The 27,654-nt window shown below is 43.0% G+C and overlaps 1 protein-coding gene across 1 annotated transcript; it reads left to right on the plus strand.

Moving 5' to 3' along the window:
• Window positions 1–1,499: 1,499 nt before the first annotated feature.
• LOC310934449 (SH3 and PX domain-containing protein 2A-like) lies at window positions 1,500–27,402 on the plus strand. Its single transcript, XM_083898179.1, has 7 exons — window positions 1,500–1,648; window positions 15,721–15,834; window positions 22,761–22,878; window positions 22,952–23,280; window positions 23,695–23,744; window positions 24,297–24,416; window positions 24,542–27,402. Exons 1-7 carry the CDS (start codon window positions 1,540–1,542, stop codon window positions 26,465–26,467), a joined length of 2,766 nt encoding a protein of 921 aa, XP_083754305.1. The 5' UTR covers window positions 1,500–1,539; the 3' UTR covers window positions 26,468–27,402.
• The last annotated feature ends 252 nt before the right edge of the window (window positions 27,403–27,654 follow it).

Genomic DNA, 27,654 nt, shown 5'->3' on the forward strand with positions numbered 1-27,654 from the left:
TAAACCACTCAAAATTCAATGTAAGTTGGGTAGAGTTTAACAGTGTTTTCCCAAACACTGAAGCCAGGGACCCACATATGGGTTGTGGGAGTTTTGCTTTAGGGGAGGGATTTATGTGTTTATGTCTTTAACTAACATGCATAAAAGGAAGTTTACACGGAAAAGATTTGTTTACCAATTCGAAATGAATACAGATATAGCTGAAAATTGTTTTTCACGATTGTTTGTCCTGTTTGAGAAGTGGGTTTCCATGGAGAAAATTGGTCTCCAATGTTAATCAATTAAAAGACATTGTCATTATTTTACACTTTATCTAATGGCGCTTGTTCCCAAAGACACAAAATGACCATAAATGCAGGCTGTTACAGTACATCCAAGAAGTCCACTAATCCTAGATTGTGTAAAGTGTGTACAGACTGTACCTCGAGTTAGGAGCTTTGAGCTCGGCAGTCATCAGAAGCTCTTGCTAATGTGTGAACAGGATGTTAGTTGGGGGCAATGTCTGGATTCCATGTGATGCTTGTTAGATCTACATTAGTTGATTCATACGCTCGTGTTAAGGATTTTCCATGATTAAGGCTTATGTTGCCGTGCGCGCGCCGAGGGGAGGAGAATGTTTGTGTGTGTGTGCCTCCTTCACGATTGAAAACATCTGTTTTGTAAGAAGTCACTCTTGTTTTTTTTTTTGGTTTTTAAAGCGATCCAACCTGTGGATGGATGTGATCAATTTATGATGCGGGCGCAAACTGCAAAAAAAAACAAAAAAAAACTATGTCACTGCTGGTGCTTATATGGTTAACTGAGCGAAGTAGAGAAAGGGAGGTTTCCATTGGCCGCGGCCACATGCTACAGTCAGAGCTCTAGTGTTTCATGGAGACAGAGGGCCATCCCTCTGAGTGCAGCTCCAGCCCCTTCATCTGGTTCTATTTAAGGCCTCCAGTCCTGACTCTTATGATTGGTGAACACAACCCCCTACTCTTCCTCCAACTCCAGCCCCAACTTCGGAGAAGGAGGCTTTTTAGCAGATGGTTTATTTTCCAACGGAAACCATTTCTTTCTCTCACTCTAATGTCCTGTCCTCAGCTGGCTTTTGCTCTCTTTTCTGCCACTGCTATTACAGCTCCTTCTTCTTCTTACTCTCTGCTGCTCCTCTTTCCACTGTGTGAATGTGTCTATCCTCGTCTACCGCCTCAGTCTGGGCTTTGTTGGACATAAGGAACGAGGCCCGTGCAGCGATACGGAATGGATTTTCTGCAGTTGGCTGCTTGATTGTCCCTCTTTTGGAGGAGGATTCTTGTTTGTAGTTTTTCCAGTGTCTCCATTGCCCTGGATGTTGGGCTGGAGAGGGATGCAGCTCTATGGCTAGACTCTCAGGAAGATGCACTGAACCCTGTGAAAATTGTGATTGGCTGAGCTCTACAGACAAAGTGGCCTATGGCACAACGAGTGTCCAACAGTCATTCTCGGGGACCTATGGCTGGCAGCTGGCTGACGGCATGTTTTTTCCCATCAACCCCAGGTCTGGACGCCTCGGACCCCATGCTTCTGGAACAGTACGTGGTGGTGGCCAATTACGAGAAACAAGAGCCTGCAGAAATCAGCCTTCAAGCGGGGGAGGTGGTCGATGTCATTGAGAAGAGCGAGAGTGGTGAGTAATGAAAACAAATGCACAACAAAGACTTGCTGAGCAGGGACCCGACAGAGTGCATGTTCTGTGTGTGTTTCCAGACACAAACAGACACTTAAGTGATTCAGTCCAAAGCTTTTTTTAAAGTGTATGCCCTTTCCTCTACCTCGATCCTCTCACCTCCTTTGTCCAGACCTCGCTAGCTGTGACTTATCCCCATCTGGAGGCTCGCTTTGGCCTGCAGTCAGCTCTGTTTTTTCCCCACTGTTGGTTTAGGCTGGAGGCCAGAATGTTGCCTCGAGCAAGAGGAATGTCTTCCAGACTCGTATTAATTATTCCACCTCCTTTTAACGGAAAGCCGGGCAGGACATGCCAGGTTTACAAATGGCAGCTGCAGAGTCCTTAGTCAGCTGTTTCTCCACTGAAAAGAGCCATTCTAAAAAATGCACTTTAGATTCAGTTTGACAACACTGAATGTTTAATGGTAGCATCCTGATATTAAAGCATATCTAAATGATGCTTTACAGGTAGGCTGTAATGCTTCTTATATTTATTACTGGAGGTGGAGGCAAATGTTTATACATTAAGACAGAAATTATATGTAACCGTTTTAAAAGGTCCAGTATGTAAGAATTAGTGACATCTAATGGTGACACTGCAGATGGTAACAAATGGAGGACTCGTCCACTCACCCCTCCCATTCTTGTGTCGCAGAACTACGGTGGCCTTCACATACCAGAAAGGATGTTGTCATTTGTGTAGCAAGCGTGTTTCAAAAGGCAGAAAACTAAATAACTTTTAGTTTAAAGATACGTACACTTATACAAACATACTTTTAGCTATTATATTTAATTTCTGCCAATAAAACCCCATAAATATTACACACTGGACCTTTAAATGCAATACAAACATTGTTTTTTTTCAGATTGTGTGACACAAAGGCACCAGAAAAGCTGCCAATACAGTTTTTTTGTTATTAATATTATGAAAACCAAATCATGTGTCAAATGTCACAGACACTCAGGTCTTTGCACCTGCCTGAGTGACTTTTATCATCCAGGTTGTTTATCATACGAAGCGCAGGAGTGAGCAGAGAGAGGTGCAGGCCTGGATTCGGGGGCTCTGACATTTCAGCTTTAATGGTGTGCTGAGACAGTAAAAATGGTAATGGGACTCATGTGTTCTTCAGAGGGAGGATGGGGAGGAATGAGAGATGGAGGAGGAAAACTGAGACCAGGAAAGGCAATTGGACCTTGGTTTTTTCACGATGGGTGTGAGTGAAATGCCATGCCACCCTGGCCTTAAGGAAGAGTGGGTTTCTGGAGAGTGGGTTTCGCTTTGATGTGCCTCGTGTCCCTGCCTTTGGGTTCATGTATTTGTTTTCACTCCCTGCTCTGGTAGGATTTCAGCCCAATGGGGAGCCACAGTGAGGGCGGATATTCCAGCACCTTGAAGTCCTTTAACCAACCGGTCTCATATGAGAGCGTTCCTCCATGAACATGAACTGCATGGTCATGCCCTTTTAAGTAGAGCCCCCTCCTCTCTTTTGTATTTCATCTATCACAAAATGGTTGGTGTGTGTTTTGTTGATCTATGAAGTTTTTTTATAGTATGAATTCCAGGCTTCTGTGCTTTTGTTGTGGGTTCATTTCCACATTACTATGATTCTTTTTTTTTTTACTCCAAAACAGTGTCTTGCCTCTTTTTTGCCAGCTCACTCATTCATCTTCGGGTTAGCTGGAGTTGTCATGAATTTCTAGAAAGCCAAACAGTAGACTCGGGGCTTTTTTAAAAACACATCCCAAAAAAGATCTGACAGTTTTATTACACACTGACGGACACTTTCGCAGAGATCTAAAGTAAATACCACCGGCCCTACATCTTGCTGTGGAGACTGCTTCCAGCGCCACAGTTAGCATTTAACAAAAATCTTAACACCTCCTGCATTGGAAGTTGGCTAACTTTGCTCCAGTTGGCTGGTCGACATCACCCCGCATCACTTTGCCAATATTAACAAGAGTTCATTTCATTTAGCATCCATTCCCCTAAAGAACAAGTACAAACTAGTGTTTGACAGATTGATCTGTGCATAACGGAGCAAAGTGGTGAATACGCTGAGCGATAGCTACTACTGTCTGTTAGTTGTTTTTTTAAAGGGTTCTACAGATTATTATTTAGACTCAAGCTATAGTCTCATCATTTCCCACCATCAGCGACTGATTTGGCGAACAAAAGATGACGACCACAGTCATACAAAAAACAACCCAAAACTTGTAGTTCACCTCACAGTATTATCTCAAACAAGCCCCAACTGCCTTTAAGAAAACCTTGAATAAAGACCTCCCTCTTCCCAACTCCCCATAAAACATCAGCTACACACAATACTTTCTTTTTTAAAACCCAAGCAACTGCCATTCTGACTGTGACCGATTCAAGGGAAGTCCAGCGCACACCTCCGATGATCAGGCCTTATCTACTCAAACCTTCTCTGCACAACCAATCGGCTTCCATGGATCCGTGTAGACACACATGGCATTGATTGTCATTCAATCAGTCAATCATGCACAACTGCAACTCATCATACACACACTCACGCATGCAGAGAGAGAGAGAGAGAGAGGGACGAAAACAAGGAAAGAGAGAACAACCTTGGTTTCATAACAAAAACCATGTTCAATTCAACCAGCATGGATCCCCCTGCAGAGTTACTGAGCTTTGAGTGAATAACAGCTTCAACATTTCAGTATTAAAGTAATATATCAGATCATTTCATCAAAATTCTTCACCAGCCAATTTATTAGGTACATGTGTTGAAATGCTTTATAAGCACACATATCTAAGGCATTTAGGTATAGGGCCATGGTCAAGATCACTAGTTTAAGTTCAATCTGAGCATCAGAATGAAGAAAACTGGTGACTTGGAATATGGCGCTGGACCACATTTAAAAAATAAATGTTGATCTTTTTGGATTTTCATGCACAGCCATCTCTAGGGTTCACAAAGGATGGTTGGAAAAATCTGAAAATGTCCATTGAGCAGTTCTCTGGGTGAAAATGCTTTGTTGAGGCGAAAGGTCAGACGAGAATGAACAGACTAAGGCATCGGTTACTCAAATAACCACTTGTTAAAACCAAGGTCTGCAAAAGTAGGGATTAGCGGATACAATATTCAGGATTGCTATCATTGGGCCGATACTGGTCAAACTCACTCTGGTCAGAGCAAGCGTCAAAACTATCCATAAACCCTCTGTGTCTGTGTGCTGGGGGTAAATACATCTATACAAATGTGAAATTCAAGGTTGTGGTACAGGACACAAACCTCCTGCTATTCCTGATACATCGGAACAGTCGTCTTCCCTGTCCTTTGGATTACATAACTGATTTATGGATTCAGCGGAGCGAGGTCAGATCTTTAAGTGAGCTCAGCTTCTTCCACTTTGACTTTTCCAGGGCCGCTCTGTTGAGCCGAGGCAGATATTTTCCTCAATGACACAGTTTGTGTTGTGTCCGTTGTTTCCAACGGTAGTGTAGTTTATATTGATTGCTGGTTCTGTGTGTGGGAATGGGTGGTAATATGTGGGTAATCAGCAGACCTGAACAGAGACTCTTGATGTTCTGTTGCCGCGTTTACTTTCCTTGGTTACAATTTTTGCCAACAATGATGAATGCAAGGTTTAATTTAATAATAAAGGAGCAATATGCGAAGGTAGACGTTGCAATTTAGTGTTATCTTGAGCTGCGCTTTGTTTTCTGATTAATAATTCTGTCCTCGCTCCGCTCTGCAGTGATTTTATTTGTCTATTTTATGAGATTTTTGCCGGGGGGGGAAGCTGGCTCAGGAGGAGAGAGAGTATAGCAGGGAGAAAAACGTGGGGAGAAAATGGAAAAAGCCATTTCCTGCCAAAGTTAGTGGTTCAGAGAGGTTGGTTCGTTATAATGGCTTAATGGATCCTCCAGGATGCCTCCTCGGTTTACACTATATTGAAGAGATGTTAGCCAAGGCTAAGCTAGCAGCCCCGTTGGTCAGTTCAAATGCTTGAGAGTCAGTGGTTTAGATGTTGCCCTTTAATGGGCTAATATATATAGGAAAAGGAAAAACAGTGCACTCTTGCTGCAGACGCTTTTCCTACACCACAAGGGCAACGTTAGACACGTGGTGCCCAGTTCAGTGTAGAAAATCTCTCTCTGCAGACCAGTCAAGAGTTTAACTTGTCTTCACTCCAAGTCTCGATCAGCTTATATGACTTACAATGTGCCATGAACGCACCAGGAATAACTCTGTTTTGGAGAGCTCACATCCATCGGTCCCCATGGCTCCCCCCGAGACCCCCCCTGGCACCGCCATGTATTGTTTCTCCAGTGCTTCACTTAAGCACGAAGAATCAATTATTTACCAAGACAGTAATCTCATCTGTATAAAACTGCCCTCCTTTGTTCTTAAATAAACACTATTCAATTTGGCAAATCTGAAGCTGGAAAGGGAACAGCGGCAACCTGCAGGTGATGTTCCACATTCTGGCTGCAAGCCCACGCGCGCTGCTGGAGTAAAATCCTGGCAGATTAAGCAGGTCTGGCTCCATCAGCATGGCATGATGGATGTGCAGAACGTCTGCTGTACCTTCACGTGGAAGAAATGTGTACCAGTACCATAAGGTCCTCTGCTCTCCATCTTCAGGCTGCGGGCGAGATGATCTCAGGGCTCAGCGGGAGCTCAGTGTTCAGAGGAGCAGAGGCAGCCCCCCCAAAAAACAGGCTTACTGTTAATCTCGGAAAAGATTATTCTGGTGAAAGTTAAAGTCGCTTTTGCAAGTCTTGTGAAATGGGAAATGTCCAGAACCAACGGATAGTCCAACCAGTTTCAATCAGGTTATTTGTGCTAAGTTTGTACATTCTTCTTTCTACCCACAAGTATGATTACTAATCTATATAATCACATCTTATTGGTTTTATAGTCTTAACGGTGCATTATGTAATAAATCTAAAGCAACTGGCCCTAAAATCCTCCTAATATGTCACAGAGACTCAGGAATAATGTTCATATAACAAACTGAACTCACCAACAACAACAGTACAGCCAAAACATTTGCATTAAAAAAAATATTTTGCAGACTGCAAATCATGTTTATGTTTTGAAATAATGTTTTGGCATGTGGCGCCACCTACCGCCGTCTACCAGTCATTGCAGTCAGTAGAGTCTCAGCTGCCGAGCAAACAACGGGTTGCCAGTTACATCAGAAAACGAAACCTTGAAGACCTCGGTATTTTGATTTTGAGTGTAGTAACCGTGTTTGGCCACATTCTTACATATGGCACCTTAAAAATGAGCCATTACTTTCCACAGGTCACGATCTTGCACCACTATGTTTCAACGACAACCTGAACGGACAGAGCGTGTATTTCATGTTTTGACACGGAAGCTTACCGCGATTAATGACTTTTCTGGTATGAGTAGGCCACCGTACTTTCTTGATGCTCTTGGAAGTCTAATACCGCCCCCAGCTGTCACTGATTCTGACACATTGGACCTTAAAGAGATGAAAAACAAAAGACAACAACCTTGGTAAAGCGATAAAGGGTGTATCTCTGTAAGCCCCGTTTATTTTATGGCACTGAAAGCAAGGAAAGTTGAGTTGCCGTGATACTGCCGGGAGTTCTCTTTAGTTTCTGTGCATAATTTAGTCTCAGCACTTTCTTCAAAATGTGGCAGCAGGATGATGTATATTTGGCCGTTCCAATTTTTCCATCTCTGATATGCGGGCGGATTAAACACGAGGTCAGCCTTCAGCGTCTACTTCTCAAATCTTTCCTGATTTGCTATGTGTCATTTCAGCACGAGCATGTTTCCCAGCGGAAAAGAGAAGAGAAAAAAAAGAAAAATCCCTATAATCCCTGTCAATGAACTGCCAATAAAATGACTCAGAAAACTTTGCCAAGTGTTAAATGTCTCAGAGCAGACGGAGGACACATTATCCACACACAATAAGCCCGGTTCTCTGCATTCTTAAAGCTTAGGATAGGAAGTGCTAATGACCACCTGAAGAAATCACCCTCGTCCTGTGTTTGTAGATATGCTTTCATGACTGAAAGGCTTATTCTTCTTTATTTTCTTTCACCTTTGCCACAGACTGATACAGGTAGAGGAAATCACTCAATAACAGTATTTAGCAGCGCACACAGGGGTAATGATAGAAGCACAGAAAATAAGTCTGTGGAGCCAATAATCTGTGGTGCCTCTCTCTCTCAACTTTAAGAATTGACCATTGAGTCTAAGCAGCGGTTTAAGGTGTGGGCTTTCAGACACTCAAGGACTGCTGTGTCTCCGAGTCAGTGGAGCCTCGAGAGCACACAGTCTGTGGGCTATAGCTACGTTCAGACCATGAGGGGATCCTTTCAGAGGCAGGGAGGGAGGGAAGGTCATTCCTTAGGTCAACATTAGCTCTTGAAAGTCGTTTTGTACTGTTTTTGCCCCAATCCCACCCCCCCACCCCCCCAGTGCCAGAGCGACCCAGGTAATTGAAACCCGGGGTTTTATTGAAAACCGAGTGAACTGAGCTGGATAGATTCCTCCCTTTGTGCTTTGATTCCTGATCTACTGTTAATAAATACAGAAGCTTGAAAATGAATGGGGTTTTCTCCTGCTTTTACTCAACAGTGGTGTCAAATATCCGTAGGACTGCTGAGCCACTGCATTCCTCATCAATTCAGGCAGTAAAAGAAGAAGAAGAAGAAGAAGGAGAAAAAAAAGGAAGCTTCCTCGTGCTGCTGAATCTGTGGTTCTCGTATTTACGAGGGATGTGTAGAAATCTTTTCGTGTGTGCGGCGCAGCTACTCCGGAGCACACAAATATTGTTTACCTTGAGTTGCGGGACAGATTCAGGGTCGTGTCTCGATGACAAATTTATAGGAGCGTATGCGACACGTTACGGAGCATTGTGCTGTCGCCCTCTGTTTATGTTTGTATCCGACTCTGCCCGAGTAAGGAGTCTGCACTGTTGTTTTAAAGGATACACAGTCACCGGAGGATAAACCCTGAAATGGCATAAATCTAGTTTCTTGTTGCAGCTCAGAGTCTGTTGTTGATTACAGTAAAATGAAGCTCGGGGTCTTTAGGCTGATTGAGTTTCCAGATGGCAGATACTGTATGAGAGACAAATAGAGCTTAGAAAATGCTGATCGCTCCCATTATGTCTGTCCACCGTATCTGCAACTGTAAGTGAAGTCAGATCATGAGGAAAACATCTGTTTACATGTCAAATCTTCACTATATCCCTGTCACTTTTTTTTAAAATCATCCTGTATAGTCACACAGCTGCATTATACAAGCAATTGGTTTGTGAATTGCATTGTAGAGAATAGTATGATAGATTTTTATTACAGTTGGACGAAGCATGCTCCCATTTTTCCAGTCTGGGTTTAGAGGGTAAATGATCTGGCTGCTGGATATAGACTTACATCGACGTAATGTAAACCAACTTCGCAGCAGAAAGGGAAGATTACATTTACATTAAATTTGGATCTGTATGTGTCTTGCCATCTAAAATTCGGCTGACAAAATCGGCTGACTGCTTCATGCGACTCACAGCACACAGACTTAGTTGCAAGTTGCTGAAAATATACCGTTTTTCTTGATGTTGTCACATTATAGCATCAACACCACTTTATTTCTATAGCACATGCATCATAAATCTGACCCAATAATTTCCAATAAACAAGCATGGAATGGAGACTTCAAGGTCCAGTGTGTAAGAAATAGTGACATCTAATGGTGAGAGGTGGGTTGTCAACAATCTGAGGACTTGTCTGTCCGTGTGTCTACACGCTTAGAAATAAGGGTTCCAAAAGGGTCCTTCTACAAGGGCTGAGGTTCTACCTGGAACCATTTTCTTCTTAACAAGGGTTCTTGGTAACACTAATGGTTCCAGTAAGAACCATTTTAATCCAGAGAACCCTTTAAAACTCCTTTCCTGAATAAAGGGTTTTAAAAGGGTTCTTGGTGGAACCCTCCAAAAGGGTTCCAGGTGGAACTTTTATAAAAAGATTCGGACAAGCCGAAGAACCTTATATGGTTCTACTTAGCACTTTTATTCCTAAGAGTGTAGGATCTACGGTGGCCTTCACACACCAGAAAGGATATCATTCTTCTTCTTTAGGGTAGTAAGCTTCTGCATCGAAACACAAAACACATGCTTTGGGTGATTAGCTTGTTTGTGCTGCAGAAGCTTCATATAAAGTCTTAATCTAAGGCTAGAAAAAACTACAAAAATTAAATTTTTAAGCTAGTTATGCACAAAAAAATCTTCCTAAATGCTACACATTGGACTGGTGTGTCCCTGGCTTGTTCCTACGAGACATTTGAGGTTGATTTTAATCGTCTTGATCCCGTGAACACAAGTGGGTGGAGGGTTTAGCTGTTGTCAGATTTTGTTGTAGTCTTGACTAAGACTTGACGAAGATGCTGTAATCCCCCCCCAAAAAAATATCAATATCAACTTTCCAGGATTTTGAACTTTTCCTTCTTGTGGATAGACGTACAGGAATTCAGAAAAAAAATCAGGTTGTGACGCAGACTGATCATAAACGGGGAACGACGGTGCACAAACCTGCCAGTAAAGCTGCAGATGTAGCTTTATGACCGCTGCTGTGTGAAGCAGGGCAGCTGCTGGAGCAAAAGTCAAAAGAAATGCACAGATACAGCGGCAAACACACACACACACATACAGATATATATGCTTCATTCGTTTTACCCCCCACATCTGCACAGATAATCCCTGCTGTCCAGAAATGAGAAAAAGGAATGTTTCTTTTACCCAAATTGTATTCCCATTATGCAACTGAAACCACAGTTTTTCACCTTTGCCGTAAAGATTTTAATACCCAACAGTGCAGTGGCGAAGCCATGAAGGCCGTGCAGTATTTCACCACTGTACGACCTTCTCAGAAAGACATAGCAGACTTTAGTGATCGGACTAAAATGAAATCCAAGGCGTTGTGTAGTTCTGCAAACTTGCAGCTTGGAAGCAGGCGATCAACAGCACAGCTGTTTCTTGTGCGATGACCTCAGATTGAGCTCCGTGTCATCGTGACAAATGTACAAATGATTACCCTTTTTGCGAAAATATGAAGTTATCTGAACGTTAACAATCACATTCCCCTCCCAGCCCTCACGGAGAAATATACCAGAGCACAAAGTATAAATATGTTAACAGTAATTGCTAGGTCTGAGGCAGGCTTACGGGCTCGCTGAAAAACAAAGCTGCCAGCAAACTGGATTTAGCCACATTATGTTCCTACTTGTGCTTACGGCGCAATTCTAAGTGTGTCAGTCTGCAGAGGTGAAAATGACATTTCTCTCAACAGCTAGCAAGTGTGAAACTAGTCATCTGCAGCTGTCGGTGAGCGCTCTTAGCACTTCGTTCGCGGTGCTGTACTGAACATTTTAAGCATTTTAACACATGGACAGAATGGAATGAAATTAATACAAAGTGGAACCTGGCCGAAGAAGAGGGAGTTTACAGTGGGATAATGGTGGAGAAAGCTACGTTAAGAGATGCCCCATCCACGTGCAACACGTAGACTTTATGCACTTTGTTGTATAAATAGAGAAATTCTGCTTTGTTATCTTCGCTCAGACAGATATCGTGATGCATCGCTCGATGATTGTCTTGCAATATATGGATTATCATAAGTATCATAGTATCATGATATTATTGGTATAGTGGACCATGTATCGCATATCGTATCGCGAGGTACCCTGTCATCCCCACTCCTACACTCTTAGAAATAAAGGTTCCAAAAGGTTCCTTTTACAAGGGCTGAGGTTCTACCTGGAACCATTTGCTTCTGAAAAACCCTTTCCCGAAGGAAGGGAAACCCTTGAAAGGGTTTTTCAAGGGTTCTTGGTAACACTAATGGTTGCAGTAAGAACCATTTTGATCCAGAGAACCCTTTAAAACCCCTTTCCCGAATAAAGGGTTTTAAAAGGGTTCTTGGTGGAACCCTAATGGTTCCAGGTAGAGCCTTTTCAAAAAGGGTTCTCCTATGACAAGCCGAAGAACCTTATATGGTTCTACTTAGCACTTTTATTTCTCAGAGTGTAGTACTGAAAGAGGTAAAGAGAAGAAGTAACTAAATTAGCTTTAAAAATAACTACACAAAACACTATAGATAAAATTTGTGTTGAAATGTTAATAAAATGTTAATTTTCTAAATGATGTTCTCATTTAGATGAAAATAGATGATAAAGGACATCACCTATGACACTTGAAATTGTGCGTTGTGTCTGAAATGAACTGAATGGATGGAGAAAATTATACAGGAGACGAAACAGCAGCAGGGATGCAGAAGACGTTTAGTTTTTCCTTCCATTTCTTGTCCGATTCACCAACACAGGCTTTCGTTTAAGCCGTGGCTTTGGTGCAAAGACTGAGCGCATTAAGTAGCTTGTTTCATCGCTGAGCCTGAGCCAGCGAGGTGCTCAGAGCCAAACAGTAGAGCCATGTCCACAAATCAGGGACTTTCCTCAAATTCAATCCATTTGATCAACTCAAATGAGATATTTGTAAGTGTTTAAGTGCAAAATGGTAAGTGATAGATTAGATCAGATTTGTGTGTCCAGATACATCCGATCTATATGTGTGGGTTGTTTTGGTAAAGACATACTGTCGGTGCTGAACCATAAATGCAAGAAAAAACGAGTAGTCATGGTCAGCTTCTCTGTGCAGCACCATCATCGTGTGTCACACAGAGTGATTTCAGAGTGATTTGAAATGTGATACGAGCAGCCAGAGTGTCCAGAATGACAAGAAAAGTGACTATAATTGCATTTCAAACCACCTCCAAGTGTGATTTGATTAAAATTTGAAAGATCTACAGTAGATTGGCAAAAAATAATACATGCAAAAACATTGTAACTACACAGCTGATGATGATGATGATGATGATGATGATGATGATGATGATGAAATGTCTTCTGTGTTATTCGCTCCCTCCACTCTGAGTCATGCCTTTGGCATCTCTGTGAGATATCTCCAGTTTCTAGAGTCCAGTGTGTTGTGGAAGAACAAGCATACACTCTTAGAAATAAAAGCGCTAAGTAGAACCATAAAAGGTTCTTTTATAGGCATGTCCTCATAGAAGAACCCTTTTGGAGGGTTCCACCAAGAACCCTTTTAAATCCCTTGATTCAGCAAAGGGGTTTTCTGTATCAAAATGATTCTTACTGGAACCATTAGTGTCACCAAGAACCCTTGAAAAACCCTTTCTTCGGGGAAAGGGTTTTTCAGAAGCAAATGGTTCCAGGTAGAACCTCAGCCCTTGTAGAAGAACATTTTTGGAACCCTTATATCTAAGAGTGTAGAACCACAGAACAGTTTGTTTTCACTCAGTGTTAGTTTAGAAATGGCCAACATCTCAGCTTTTACTATCAGGGTTTTTGACACCATAATTCAGAAATAACACTGTGCCTGTGAAAGGAGGTGTAGTGTGGATTTTCTGCAGACCGACGTCTCCTCGTGAAACAGATTCAACAAAGCAGAGAGAAAAGTGTCTTGATGAAAAATAATCCTGCTCTGTCACTGTTTCTTTTTTTTTGCCTAAGATGCCTTTAATTGCTACCTGTCTGACTGTAATGTACGACTGCGAAATTACGGACATAATTAGAACTTATTTCACCACAGATTAATCACATAGGCAGCTCCAATCTGTTTTGCTGTCATTTTAGCATCGTGTCATTTTCCCTCAGACGTCACCGTATCACTGATTAAGAAGTTTCTTTCTGTTCCTCTCCAATGCTGCTTTTTCTTCTTCTTCTTTTTTTTTTTTTTTTAAATATTAATTGTGTTTAAATAAACGACCTCACAAGGCTCTTTTTTCTGTGGGAAAATGTGCACTTGGGGTTCAGAGCAGCTGTGTAAGTGTGCTGGAAACCTCCTCTCCTCTTTTACGGGCTTTGCAGACAGCTGTCAGCCATATTTCATCCCAGTAACCACAACAAATAGTGTACATGTGGCCATTCTTGTACTGTATATAGCACCGTTGTTGTGCCAGCTTTGTCACTTGGGGTCTCATGCAGAGTCTCTCACAAATGTGACATTTTTTTTTTGTCTCTCATCTGCAGATTTAAAATGTTAAGACTACCGCACGTACATATGTTCTTTACATTTCCCAACAAGGCCAAATACGGGACACCTTAGCGGGGGCGCAAGGGATCCCCATATTCTGCAGCCTTTATCCGGGTCGGATTTTAAAGTAAAAGCAAGTATTGTGTGTACGTGCTGCTGTCCAGCTGAGGCGTTTATCATGAAGCAGCCGTCAAAAAGAAATGCTGTCATTCCCGAAGGAGCCAATTCAAATCAGCTGCAACCCCCCGAAAATGACTGTTTTGGCTCGTAAAACAGGACTTAAGCAATGTCCCGCTCACTGATACTGATGAAACACAGGTTGAATAAGAGCCTTACATGAATGGAGCTACTGCCAGGAGGCGTTTCCTGTGATGTTGTTATTCCTCGCTGTGATTAAAGACTCTGCTGGCAGCACAGTCAAGTTCCTAATGTTCATGTTTGGTCTCATCCCCCTGTGATTTCAGATATTTTATCAAATCACGGCGCGGCGATTAAAAAACAGTGATTTACAGTAAGTGATACAACAAGGGATGTAAAGCTGACTGGAAGATCTACGGTTTCATTAGAAGACGTCCTCTTGAATTCATTGTCGTCAGGTTTACGATGTGGGCAGGAAGTTTATTACACGTCAAAACTTATCAGGGGAAACAAACGTTTTTAACAAATTCTCTTCAGCCTTAATATGACAGAAATCATTACTCTCCAGCTATAGTCGGCTGGATCGCCAGAAAAATTGCTGTTTGAGCGACCGTATGAGGTGCTGACACGTTATCAACGCCGACTTCGCCAAAACACCGTGAACGGAACACTCGTTCTCGCTGATGACATGGCTGCCGGCGGGGACTCACCTCATAAAATCTACACCTTCTCAAGTCTACAGTATATTAAGGGTGTTGTTTTCCTGTGTTAAGGAAGCCTTATCCTGCTGGAAAGAGACATTTGTAAATGACTCACTCACTGTAACCAAAGTCCATCGAGAAAACCAGCAATTTTACCTCACAGTGGCGTAAATGTGCAGTTGAGTTGTTGATCCACTGCTGCCTCCATCTGTCCCTGCAAATGTGTTGTCCTGTAACTTCTGCTGTTTCAAATCCTTTGTTAGGATTTACATAAGGGTAACAAAGTTACCAAACAAGGACACAGTTGACCAGGAGCTTCAGTGTCCTCACACAGTAAAAGTACTGATTTTCTCTATGGACTTTGGTACAAACGTCTGTTTCAGGCTGGAATAGCTTGTTCTAAGGGTGCTTTCACACCTAAAGCATACACCAAATGTGTTGGTGCGCACCAAATTCTGTGGTTCGGTTCGTTTGCGTAGGTGTGACTGTGATCTTGGTCGGACCGCTTTATCTGCTCTACTTTGGTACGGTTCGACGAAAGTTCAAGTCAAGTTTAATGCATTATGGGTATGAGATACAGGATAACCCCGGATTTCCACCGGCCACGTCAGCTCCACGGTTTTGCGCCGTTCCCTGCTCAGATTCCATCCCCACTGGGGGCGCGTTGCGGCTGCGCAGCTCTGCCATCAGCGCAACGCAGCCTTGCGAGCCAGCCGTATTCACACAAGAAGCCGCGGCGTGCCCTGTGGATATGCTCACATTGATTAGAGTGGCAGCGATCAGCTCCGGTGACTGCATCGCTTACGTTCCGCGGCGACGCGCCCCGGTGGAAATCGGGGTTAGTCCGGTGCCAATGGACTTCTCGGTCTATTTTGGTTTGCATAGAACTATGCATATATGAAACCAAACCGTACCCACGTCTATTTGCTACATTGTAACATGGTGCGGACCAAAACAATCGAACTATAGGTTGGATAGAGCATACCCTAAGGCTCTAAACACCTGATTTCACTTGATTTACATTCAGTTATAAGGTTATTATGGGATTATTGATAAATAATCCTGCATCTATACCATCAGTATTTTGCTATGTACTGTCCATTTGGTGACCGTCAGCCTCTCCATGTTCCCACAGGTTGGTGGTTTGTCAGCACTGCAGAGGAACAAGGTTGGGTCCCCGCAACCTACCTTAATACCCACAGTGGGACGAGGGATGATTCGGAGGTTGGCGCCTCTAAAGTTGGGGAAGGTAAGTCACTGTTGCCTCAGCCCACTCTCTCTCTCCACCCCCCTCCCCTCCCCTCCCCTCCCCCACCTCATTACACACACAAACAACCACACACAGGTACCAGCGCTGCTGCCCTCAACCCTCAGCCTTTTGATCTGTGTGCGAAATGGAGCGAACCCACCTACGCTAAAAAAAAACGTCTGACGCCAGGCCGGTGTGAAACGGCCTCTCTGTGTGTGTGTCAGCCTGCCATCATAAGCACGCTGGAAACAGAGCGGAGATTCAGGACGGGTTGAAGCAAGCGAGGAGGAGTAGCAGCAACGGCCCCAGACCACAGCCCACAGTCGTGCACTGTACACGAGAGATCCAGAGCAACGAGAGGTGACCTGACCTCCATGGAGAGAGCTCATGAAAGAGACGTGTGTTTCCGAAGATGATATTTCATCAGTTTTGCGCTTGCGTTTTTTTTTGTGTGTGTGTAAGACATGGATTTTCACTCAATATGGTCTTCAGCAATGTTTCAACAAGGTGAACATAGGGCTTTTATGACACTGTTGTGATTCAAACTTCAGTCCTGTACAAATGTAGATGTTAAAGGTGCATTATGTAATAAATCTAAAGCCATAAAATCCTCCTAATATGTCACAGAGACTCAGGAATAATGTTCATATAACAAACTGAACTCACCAACAACAACAGGTACCCACATTAAAAAAAATCTTTTGCAAACTGCAAATCATGTTTATGTTTTGAAATCGCCACCAATCACTGCAGTCAGTAGAGTCTCAGCTGCCGAGCAACCACGGGTTGCCAGTTACGTCAGAAAACGAAACCTAAAAGACTCTCTGTAGTTTGAATTTGAATGTAGTAACTGTTTTTGGCCACATTCTTAGATATGACACATTTAATTGTACAGCGTGTGCAATTTAGCATCATCTATGGGTGAATATCTCTCACCTCACCCTTCCCTTCCCTTCCAAGCATGAAGGAGAAGCTTATGATTAAAAAATAGAAAGAGCTCATTCTGCTGTAAAGAAAACAACAGTTCATCATTTAAGTTGATGGTACACAAAGAGACAAAGAGTATTTTATATTCCATTTCTGCCTATTTGAAAGGATTTCACCTAAATCTTACACAATGGAGCCTAAATGTTAACTGGATACTTGAGAGAAATCACGTCACATTTTGATAGTGTTGACAGGTAAATGCAGCCTCTTTTGTTACGAGTCAGGCAACATTGTGTCAAGAGAAAACCTACCAAAAAAATGGAGGCACGGGAATCATTAAGTTGTATATTATACTTTCAAACAAACAAGATTTTCCGGCACTCTGGCCAAAACATCTTTTGTAGTTCAGCTGTTGTACTCCATAACAATGGAACCCAGGATTCCCTTTGGTGTTGTATATCTTGGGAGAGAATACAGAGACTATTGTGTTTGCACATTATGGGGAATAATGCCCGAACCACAAATGTATAACTGCACACAGACGCTGAGTAGGCACACATATCTGCAATAAATGCAAACAATCTACCAACCGGGCACACTCTTATCTGAGGGAGTCAGGGATGGAGGTGCAGTCTAGTCTGCTGCCAGGAGGTTTTAGGAGGACAATCTGTCAGTGTAATTAGTGTTTATGTGACGAGTCAGTCGGGGGAATGGCATGGAACTCTTAAAAGATCTCTTTGTCAGCCCTGTGGTCTCCTGCAGCCAGTGCCACCAAGTTTTCAACTGGAAAAAAACGGAAATAAAAACAACACATTTCTGGAAGAACAGATTTGGAATACAGTATGTACTAGTACATGTGCATGTACTAGTTTGCTTTGAGAAAGCACAAAAAGAGAAAGACTGAGTCAGAGCCATCATCCAAAAACTACTATTACTGTTATAACAGTGTAAAATGCAGCGAGAGATTGTGTCTAAAATTGTTTTAAATAGTTAAAACGGCCATTTTTCCAAGCGTTTCAATGCATTCGGGATTCATTCATGAACCTGATAAATCACAAGCAATCCAATCCAACTTTATTTGTAAAGCACTTTAAAAACAACAACAGCTGTACTTCAGAGATAAATAAAACAAAAAAAAAAAACAAATGGCTGGAATCTCCCACATTCCTTCCACGGATGTTGTGGATGCCCGAACGAGTCTCCTGCCTCCTGGTGGCTGAGAACGACAACTCTTCCACTCTTTTATCTACGTTGAATCCAGATATAATGTCACAGCGTTTCCCGAGGTGCACGCCGCTGACCGGCGTCACCGTCAGCTCAGCTGCTCTGTTATTAATTGGCTGGCATTCCTGCAGAAATGTGTGTCCCAGATGCTCTTAACACGTAAAAACATGCTAACAGCATCCTAATTACAAGCCACGGAGAAGATGTCTCGGTTTTAACACTTCCTCTGTAACCCCCTCATCCATCCATCCATCCATCCATCCATCCATCTAATCTAACTGTCCACCATGTTTTGCTTTAAGGTCTTGTTTTCATGTCCTAATAACGATGGCTCTGTCCTGGTTGGACCCATGTCATCGGCGTGTTTGTGTAACATTTGTGCTTGCTCTTCATGTCTCTCATGTTTGTGTGTGTGTGTGTTTTTTTTTTTCGTCGTCTGGTCGCCACATGTGTGTGTGTGTCAGTTACTAAGCGGCATAAGGCTCATCTGAAGAGGCTGGACCGGAGATGGACGTTGGGAGGTGTCATCAGCAGGCAGCAGAGCCGAGGTGAACCGAGACAGATGCTGCATCACCTCCCTCCCTCCTTCCTTCCTTCCTTCCTTTCCTTCCTTTCTCTCCTTCCCTCCACCCTTTTGGCTACGTTCAGATTACCACATTCGCTGATTCATTTCATTTCATATTCATAATACAAGTGTCTCGCATCTGACTCTCATCTGAAGGCGTCTGCCCTCTGAAACATGTGTCATCAACAAGAGAAAACGTCATATTTTTGATTCCCAGTCTTTATTGAAGCAGGACATTGGTCAGAAATGGAAGCTATTAGCTTTTGTTCGGGTGGACTAGGGGGCCACATATGGGCCGTGCTCCGCATGTTTGAGACCTCTGATCTTAGTGCCAAGCTGCACTCACAGTGCCCTCTGCTGGACCGCACGGTCATTACTGTTGTCGCTCATGTCTCGTGGCCTCGTATTGGATTAATATCTGATCTAGAATCACACAAAGTGACGCAAATCATGACTCAATCCAGCCTTAAAACTGTAATCTGAACGCAGCCTTTTGTTATTGTTCTTCTCACCCTGTGTTATTTATTGTCCCTCATCTCACGCATCATCGTGAGCCTCCAGTCACTAACCACTGACATTAATAACGCTTGGAAAGCAAAAAAAAAAAAAAAAAAAACGTGTAATCAGCCTCTCTTTATATCCACCAATTATTGATGCTTTGCTCAAATTATGCCGCTCAAACCGCCCCTGTGTTCCTGTTAAGTGTTTGTGTTGAAAGGAAAACGCCACGTGCCAAAGCCAATCTTCTCAGAAATATACTGCCCTCTCGTCTGAGAGTCGTTGCGTAACAGGCGACGGAATGCCTTACGCAGCGTTTCAGCAGCCGTATTCTTTTTTTGTTTGTTGCAGTTTTATTGAGCAAATGAATTGTGTACGTACATTTCTAATGAGTATGTGCGTTCCAGTTAAGTTTAGCCTGTTAGTAACTACTATAGAGATAAATAATGAATATTAATCCCTCACCGTGTAAGCAGGGAAATCACAAACCTGCACATGTTCTTCTTTTCAAGGCCAACGTTTTCTTCTTGAGATGCATTTGGATCGCTGACAGAGGAGTGAGCATAGGCTATTGAGTTCAGACTTTGTGCTTGGCAGTGGATTCTGCTCTCTGGAGTGTAGAGAGAGAGAGAGAGAGAGAGTTGTTTCCACCCCAAGACTAAAAACCCCTGCTTTGTGTTTAAAAAAAATAAAAAATATTTTGCTGACTCCACAAAAATAGCTTCTAACACTGATGCAGGCGAATCATGTTGTGGTTAACAAAACATCTGATTCAGAGTTTCCCTCCGTTGCTCGGCTGGATATTGTTGTGAAAAGAGGTCGGTGAGAGGAAAAAAATACGTCCCAACACAAAGAGACCCGGAAGAGCCAGGCAAGAGGAAAATAAAGCGGACAGAAATATTCTCGACCCAGTCGACCCACTGCAGTGACGACAAAAAGAGAAAAAACGTGAATCCCTAACACCTCGCCCATTTATCTCCAACTCAACCTTGGAAACAGGGGGAGGGAAGGAAAAGGGAATAATACGTCACGCAAATGTTGATTCCTGTGCACAGCATGCAGTGCTTTTTTTGTGTGTGTGTGTGTTAAACATCATCCTCTCCGTTTGGAACACACCTCCTTTTACTGGTGCCGTCTGTGTTCAGGCAGGAATTGCCATAATGACAGGAAATGGGGTTCTTTGCTTTTTGCCTCTTGGCCTCATGAGAAAGCATAAATCAGCACAGAGCCTCTGCTCTGGATTATGTGCTGAGTGAGAAGGTGCCTCCTGTCACGAGGCCAAGGACACGAGTTCGCCCCAGGTGCTACAGTTCACCTCGGTCAATAACCCTTTAGATAGATAGATAGATAGATAGATACTTTATTCATCTCACAGAGAAATTCACTTTGTCATAGGATGTTTGCGATTTTCACATTTGATCAGTACACACCCCAGTGTTGCTTATTTTTAGGTTATAGACAAATGGAAGGAAATCCGTGGAGAGATTAGAGATCAGGTTTTATGTTTTTAAGCACATCTCTACACTGGTTAAAGGTGCATTATGTAATAATAATAATAATAATAATAATCAAAAGCAACTGGCCGTAAAATCCTCCTAATATGTCACAGAGACTCAGGAATAATGTTCATATAACAAACTGAACTCACCAACAACAACAGTACAGACAAAATATTTGCATAAAAAAAAATATTTTGCAGACTGCAAATCATGTTTATGTTTTGAAATCATGTTTTGGCATGTGGCGCCACCTACCGCCGTCTGCCAATCATTGCAGTCGGTAGAGTCTCAGCTGCCGAGCAACTACGGGTTGCCAGTTAACGTCAAAAAACGAAACCTAAAAGACCTGGGTATTTTGAATTTGAATGTAGTACCTGTTTTTGGCCACATTCTTACATATGGCACCTTTAAATAATATGATCTCTACTTTATTTCACAGTGAGGCAGGCTTCATTTACCTCAGTAACACAAATATACAAATCAAAACCAGCTTTAAATGCTGATTTTCTCTATGGACTTTGGTGCATGAGAGTGAAGGTTTGTGCAAAGTGACACAAACTTCAGTTTCCAGTTGGAAAAGGCTCTCTTAACTGCACAAAGAATGGTGAACATATTCTCAAATTACCATAGACTTAGGCTGGGGAAGATTGTCTGAGGTGAGCCTTTTATTAGGTGGCTAAAAACTTAAAGGTGTAATTGTAGTAACCTGAGGGGAAATGTTCCTGTAAAACTACTTAATGAACTTCGCGCTTCCTCTCTTCCCATGTTCTCACCTAATCTGCGTTTTATTCCTCCTCCTTGACGTTTTTTTTTTTTTTTAAAGCTTCTGGTTGCTTCAGGCTTTGAGGAGAGAAATCTTCCACTTGTTCAACGCGTGGTCAACCGCGTCTCCTCCGTCATCAGGTTTATTTTTCCTCTGCACTGTCGAAAAAAACAAATTGGTGCAAGTTGATGGAAACAAACTTTGTGTGGTTTTGTCCAGCCTTTAAGCTTCACCCCCGTAGGATTGTCCTGAGCTTTAAAGGATTTTGTCACGTCTGTCAAAACAACCCTCACAGGCCAGCATGCACATCTGAGGCATTATTGGTTTTTGTATTTGTTCCTCTTGTCTGCACGAGGTTCTTTTGTTTCCTATAGAAGTGTTATAGGAAAAAAGAAAGAAAAAATCCGCAATCTTAGTTTCATGCAAAATGCTCCACTGAGGTTAAAACAGTCTGAGACGCCTAAATTAAGTGTGTGTCTCCCATAGTTGCGGTCCAAATTTCCTCTTTGTGTTTCCACAGACGGTGTTTTCTTTGCCGTCTATCTCACACCTCTGAAACGTTGTGTTAGCGTTTGGCTAAATTTGGAATAAATCTTTGGGTCATGGGAAATGAGTTTTTTGTCCTCCAGCGTTTCTACTGAAATAGCGATGATGGACAGGAGAAAGAAAAACAGTGTCCCACAGCGCTTTCAATGGACATGAATTATTTTAAGACAGACTTGGAACATGTGAACATGTCCTTTAACCTCCAGGCCACCAGGGTGCGCAGTACTATTTTTTTTATTATGTAGATTTGACAAACTGTAACTAATAATTAAATACAGTTAGATATGAGTTATAAATGGTGTTTTAGAGCAATAATTAATTATGTATATTGTAATTTACGGAAGCGTATTGCATTCACTTGGAAAAAAAAAACGTCCTGTTTTTCTGAGTAATTTTCTGTTTGTTTTTTTGAATATTTTTTCTTCTCCTGTTTTTCTGTCAAAAATGTTCCCTGATTTTCGGAGTATTTTTTTTTCAGTTTTTCTGGCATTTTTTTTCAGTTTTTCGTGCACATCCCCCCCCCCCCCCCCCCGTTTTTCAGAGTAATTTTTTTTCTGAATTATCGAGAACTCTCGCGAGAACCTCCAACCTTGGAGAGCGCAGACCTTCAAGTGAATGCAATACGTTTCTGTAGTTATTACCTCAGGTTTCTTAAAAACATTCGGCAAAAGCGCTGAATGAACTTCCAGACCGCGGAGCGAAGATGACACCTCTGCACCGTTTCCTTCCATCTCGTGTTTCTTCAATCACACAAACATATGAAGTCCGCAGTAAAGATGTATAAACACGTCTCTCTTTCTTATTCCTCCCTGTCTCTCAACCGACTTGTCTTGTTTCCCTTGATGTTCACAGCCTTCAAACTCACATTACATTTGTTTGTCGTTCTCTGCTCTGGCTTTGGCAGAAGAGAAATACGTTACAGTGCAGCCGTATTCCAGCCAAGGCAAGGACGAAATTGCTTTTGAGAAAGGAGTTATTGTGGAAGTGATTCAGAAGAACCTGGAGGGATGGTGGTTTATCAGGTAATCCTGCTCCGATCACTTGCTTAAGAGACTTTAAAAAATGTTATTCTAAAATGTTCAATCTTCTGCACAGGTACAAGGATAAAGAGGGCTGGGCTCCGGCTTCATACCTGAAGAAGGTGAAGGACGACTTATCCCCACGCAAGAAGACCGTCACGGGCCCCGTGGAGATAATCGGAAACATCATGGAGATCAGTAACCTCCTCAACAAGAAAGCCTCCAGCGAGAAGGACGTGCAGACCGAAGGTGTTCCAGAGAGCCCCCAGGTGGCCAGGAAGGAGATCAGCCTGCCGATCCCCTGCGCTGACTCCAGTCCGCTTAATTCCCCACAGGACGTTAAGAGTAAAGCAGAGCCTGCTTCGCCGGCGATAGCCCGCATCGCTCCTCATCGGGTGGAAATTGGTAAGTCGCGTCCACGGTTAAGATAGTTGAATGAATGGCTCCGTTGTAACTTCTCTTGTCTGTCATTGATTATGTTTCTGTGACAGTGAAACACTAATCAAATGAAAGGGAAAATGAAACAGGACTTATAAATATCATTTTAATACTAGATACAGTCCAGAAAACTCCACATGTCGACCACATGTAGATTTATACAAGTGTGTCAGAGGAAACTTTGGTATATGGGGAAAATATAGCTACTACACATGGGAAAGACAGAGAGCGGACACATAAACAAGAACAGAAGACCAGAATAAAACTCAAAAAGGCAGCAAAAATAGAGATTGCCTTATATAAATGGTTTTGATTATGATAAAGATGCATTATGCACTCTTAAATCATTGCATGTTTTCTTCTCTGTGATTGTTGGAACAGGTTCCCCAGTTCTCAGGCAGAAACCTCCTCCTCGAAGAGATGCAACCCTGGTAAGAATGTGTGATGTTGTTTTATCGCCAGCACTTCTCGCCAAATGTACTCGTTTTTATAAATGGTTAATGATGTTGACGTAGCTTGAAGAGCCTCTATATTCCTAACAACAGGTGCTTAAAGATAGTGCTCCTTAGGTTTGTAGTGTCTTGTAAACCCCTTGTTGGCTGGTCACACTGAAAAATAAAAATGACTCTAGAAGTGGAGATCGTTTAAACTATCTCGTAGTGACCTTCTCCTAAGATGATTGGTGGATTTGAAGAAAGGAAATAACACATTTCTGGAATAAAATACAGATGATGATGATAATTAAAACACGTTTCTATTTTCTAGTCTGTAAATAATCGGTCATGGATCCACATGTGGAACCATGACCAATTATTTAAACGAAACCATCTGAGAAGTTAAAAGGGCAGCTTTGTAGATTGGCAAAGTTTGACTCTGTTTCATAAGATTTAAAAGCAATATCTCCGAAAGTATGAATAATTCAAAACTGGGGTAAGTGAGAGAATGTACTTATTCAGCAGTAAGTCGATTTCTTTTCCTCCCAGGGATTTCAGCTGCCCTCCCCACCAGAGCCACCTACAGTTGAAGCAGAGTATTATACCATTGCAGACTTTCAGTCCTGCATCTCTGACGGTATCAGTTTCAACGGAGGACAGAAAGCGGAGGTATAAGCGCAGACATCAGTATAAAGACACCAAACATATTATTATGATATCAAAAGAAAATTTTAAATCAACCATTAAATGTCTTCATAAAAAAGTGTAAACTCTCTCTTGGACTTGTATCTTAGGTCATCGAGAAGAACTCTGGTGGTTGGTGGTATGTCCACATAGGAGAGAAGGAGGGCTGGGCTCCCTGTTCCTACATCGATAAACGTAAAAAGCCAAATCTTAATCGCAGAACGAGCACTCTGTGTCGCCCCAAAGTTCCACCTCCAGCTCCACCTGTAAAAAAGCAAGACTCAGCAGAGACTGCTCCTCCCAGCAGCCCCAGCAGCCCCGGGTCTGAAGCTCCAGAGTCACCCGTGTCTCCTGGGAGGCCGGTGTATGAAGAGCCAGAATATGACGTCCCTGCCATCGGAGATCTGGACCTGGAGTCTGAGTTTGAGTTTCTGAGAGGAGAAGGTTCCTTGGTGGACGGAAAGAATGAGGACACTTCCTCTGAGAAGGGTTCCCATCTGTCCTCTAAGCCCTCGCCTGCGTCATCGCTCCACAGCGCTTCGTTCAAGCTGGGTGAGTCATTTGAAGATGGCCACGAGGCAGAGGGAGAGGAAGAGTGCATCTATGAGAACGATGGCTTCCGGCCCTTCAGAGAAACTCCGGAGAGGCAGTGCAGCAGGGACTCCAACTCGTCCAAGACAAGTGCTTTGACAGAAACTGGCAAGACTGCAAACCCGACCTCGGCTGGACGGAAACGTGCAGGGAACAAGCTCAAGATTGACTTGAATGGGAGCCCGTTTTCAACCAAAGCTGAGGAGGCCTCCGGTCCAAAATCTGCCTCCTCTGAATCCACCCCAGATCTTTCCAGATTGCAGAAGGAACAAGAGGAAAGCAAGGTGTCCTCTCCCACCAAATCCTCCTCTAAACTGAAGCCAGTGGTGAGGCCTAAACCACAGATAACCAAGGCCTCCAGTGCAGAGAAGATGGACATCAGCTCCTTGAGAAGACAGCTTCGGCCAACAGGTCAGCTCAAGAATGGCACCAAAACTAAGGGTGAGGACTCAGAAACAGCTTCAGTCATCTCCTCTGAGGACTCCTTCTCTTCTCAGAGCACATCCGATCTCTCTTCCATCTACTCCAAAGGCAGCCGTGGAGACTCTGACTTGGAAGGCTGCAGCTTGTATCGTACCACAGATCCCTATGAGAAAGTCCAAGAGTCTGAGCTCAGTTTCCCTGCCGGAGTTGAGGTGGAAGTGGTGGAGAAGCAGGAGAGTGGTTGGTGGTATGTCCGCTGGGGAGATACCGAGGGTTGGGCTCCAACTTACTTCCTGGAGCCTGTCAGGCAACAGGATGACATGGCAGGGTCCGAGTCTGATGGAACGCCAACTAAACCTGGAAGCCTCAGTAAGTCCAACAGTCTGGAGAAGAATGAACAAAGGGTGCAGGCATTGAATAACATTAACCAAAACCTGAAGAAGGTCACGCCACCCATTCCCTCTAAACCTCCAGGTGGCCTCTCCAAACCTACCGGCTTGTTCGGTTCACGGAAACAGAACAACACCAAACAGCAGCAGGTTGTCAGACCTCAGTCTGTTTTTATATCAGCTCCGATCAGGGACGGTCCCAGCCCTGTTGGCTCTCTCAGGAGAAACGAGTCCCTCAACTCCACAGACCATCCTCGCACCAGCCCCACTGTGCGGCGCAACGCCTCCTTCGGCACCGTGCCGCGTAGCCTGGTGTCAAACAACTTCGCGTTGCCCAACAGGAACAGATCTGGCATGGGTAGCGCCGAGTCCCTTGGCCAAAGCTCTCCGAAGAACGCTCTGCCGGTGTCCACAGTGAGGCCCAAGCCCCACATCATCCACAACAACCTGAGAGAGGTGTACGTCTCCATAGCAGATTATCACGGCGACGAGGAGACCATGGGATTTCCCGAGGGGACGAGTCTGGAGGTCCTGGAGAGGAACCCCAACGGGTGGTGGTACTGCAAGGTTCTGGACAATGGCAGACCGAGGAAAGGCTGGGTCCCGTCAAATTACCTCGAGAGAAAGCACTAGCATTCACGCGCGGAGGTGGCAGATCTCTCTCTAACAATGCGTGTAAAGACTACTCACAGAGATGCATTTATTTTGTGAAAATGGCTAACCCCTTTGACGTTTAAATAAGGACTGACTGATATCTCACCCCCGGTACCTTTGCCAAAAAAATAAGCAACAACCGATCAAATTGTGACCGAAATGAAACGAGAGGTCTGGTGAAGTGAGTCGTCGCCATGCACTGCCTGCGATGTCGCATCTGAGGCAGTGTATCTGGACTCCGATGACCCAGACACAGAGGACACCTGAACGGTTTTGTGCTATTTCTCTGTCGTTAACTTGAAATAAGATGCAGTTTTTGTGTCCACTCATTGAACCTTTTTGTTTTTTTTTTGTAAGTTTATAATGTATTGTTTTAAAAGCATTTAAAGCTTGTTTGCATGTTTAAAATGATTCATTATACTGACGACGCCTTGAGCTGTTGAAATTAAAGTGTTTTTTCTCCTCCTTTTCCTTTACAGGAACTCTGTTGTTGCCAAAGCTGCTTTGTTAGTCTCATTTTGGTGCTCTCTGCATGTTTTTTTTATATCTCTTTATACTGTACGTCGCCTTTATGTGAAATATTCTATCCATTTCATTGTGTAATAATATCCTTGTGAAACAATTTGTGAGCATTTACCTAAATTGGAAAAAAAAAATATCTCCCCTATTTTTTTTTATTTTTTTATTTTTTTGCTGGCTTATTATCTAAAAACGAACTTCCCTCACACCAGCGAAGATCATATTTATTCATTTGATTAATATTGTTTTATTATGACTTATTTTATTTTGTACCGTTCTCTTTTTAAAAACATGAATACAGCGCTAACCAAGAACTGCTCTGTTAAACCTAACTTCTTTTCTTCTTGAATTTCTGCTGGGCAGTAAATTTGACATCACTCTTCAGCGGCAGTGTTACTGGGATGCTCACTTTTGTTTCACGTGAACTGTGTGGACCAGTGATGATAAACTGAAGTGCCAAAAAAAAACAAAAAAACGAATGAACCAAATAAATGCACTTTTGAATAACATGCATGTACTTTCTCATTGTGACATTTCACATTTGGGGTGTTGAATATAAGGTGCGCGACCCAGAACCGGCCCACCAGAGGGTGCTGCAGGATGGATTTTTCTGAATATTTCACAGATACAAATGCAGAAAATTGCAC

Source organism: Microchirus variegatus (assembly GCF_963457635.1).
Source record: "Microchirus variegatus genome assembly, chromosome: 11".
NCBI classification, from domain to species: Eukaryota; Metazoa; Chordata; class Actinopteri; order Pleuronectiformes; family Soleidae; genus Microchirus; species Microchirus variegatus.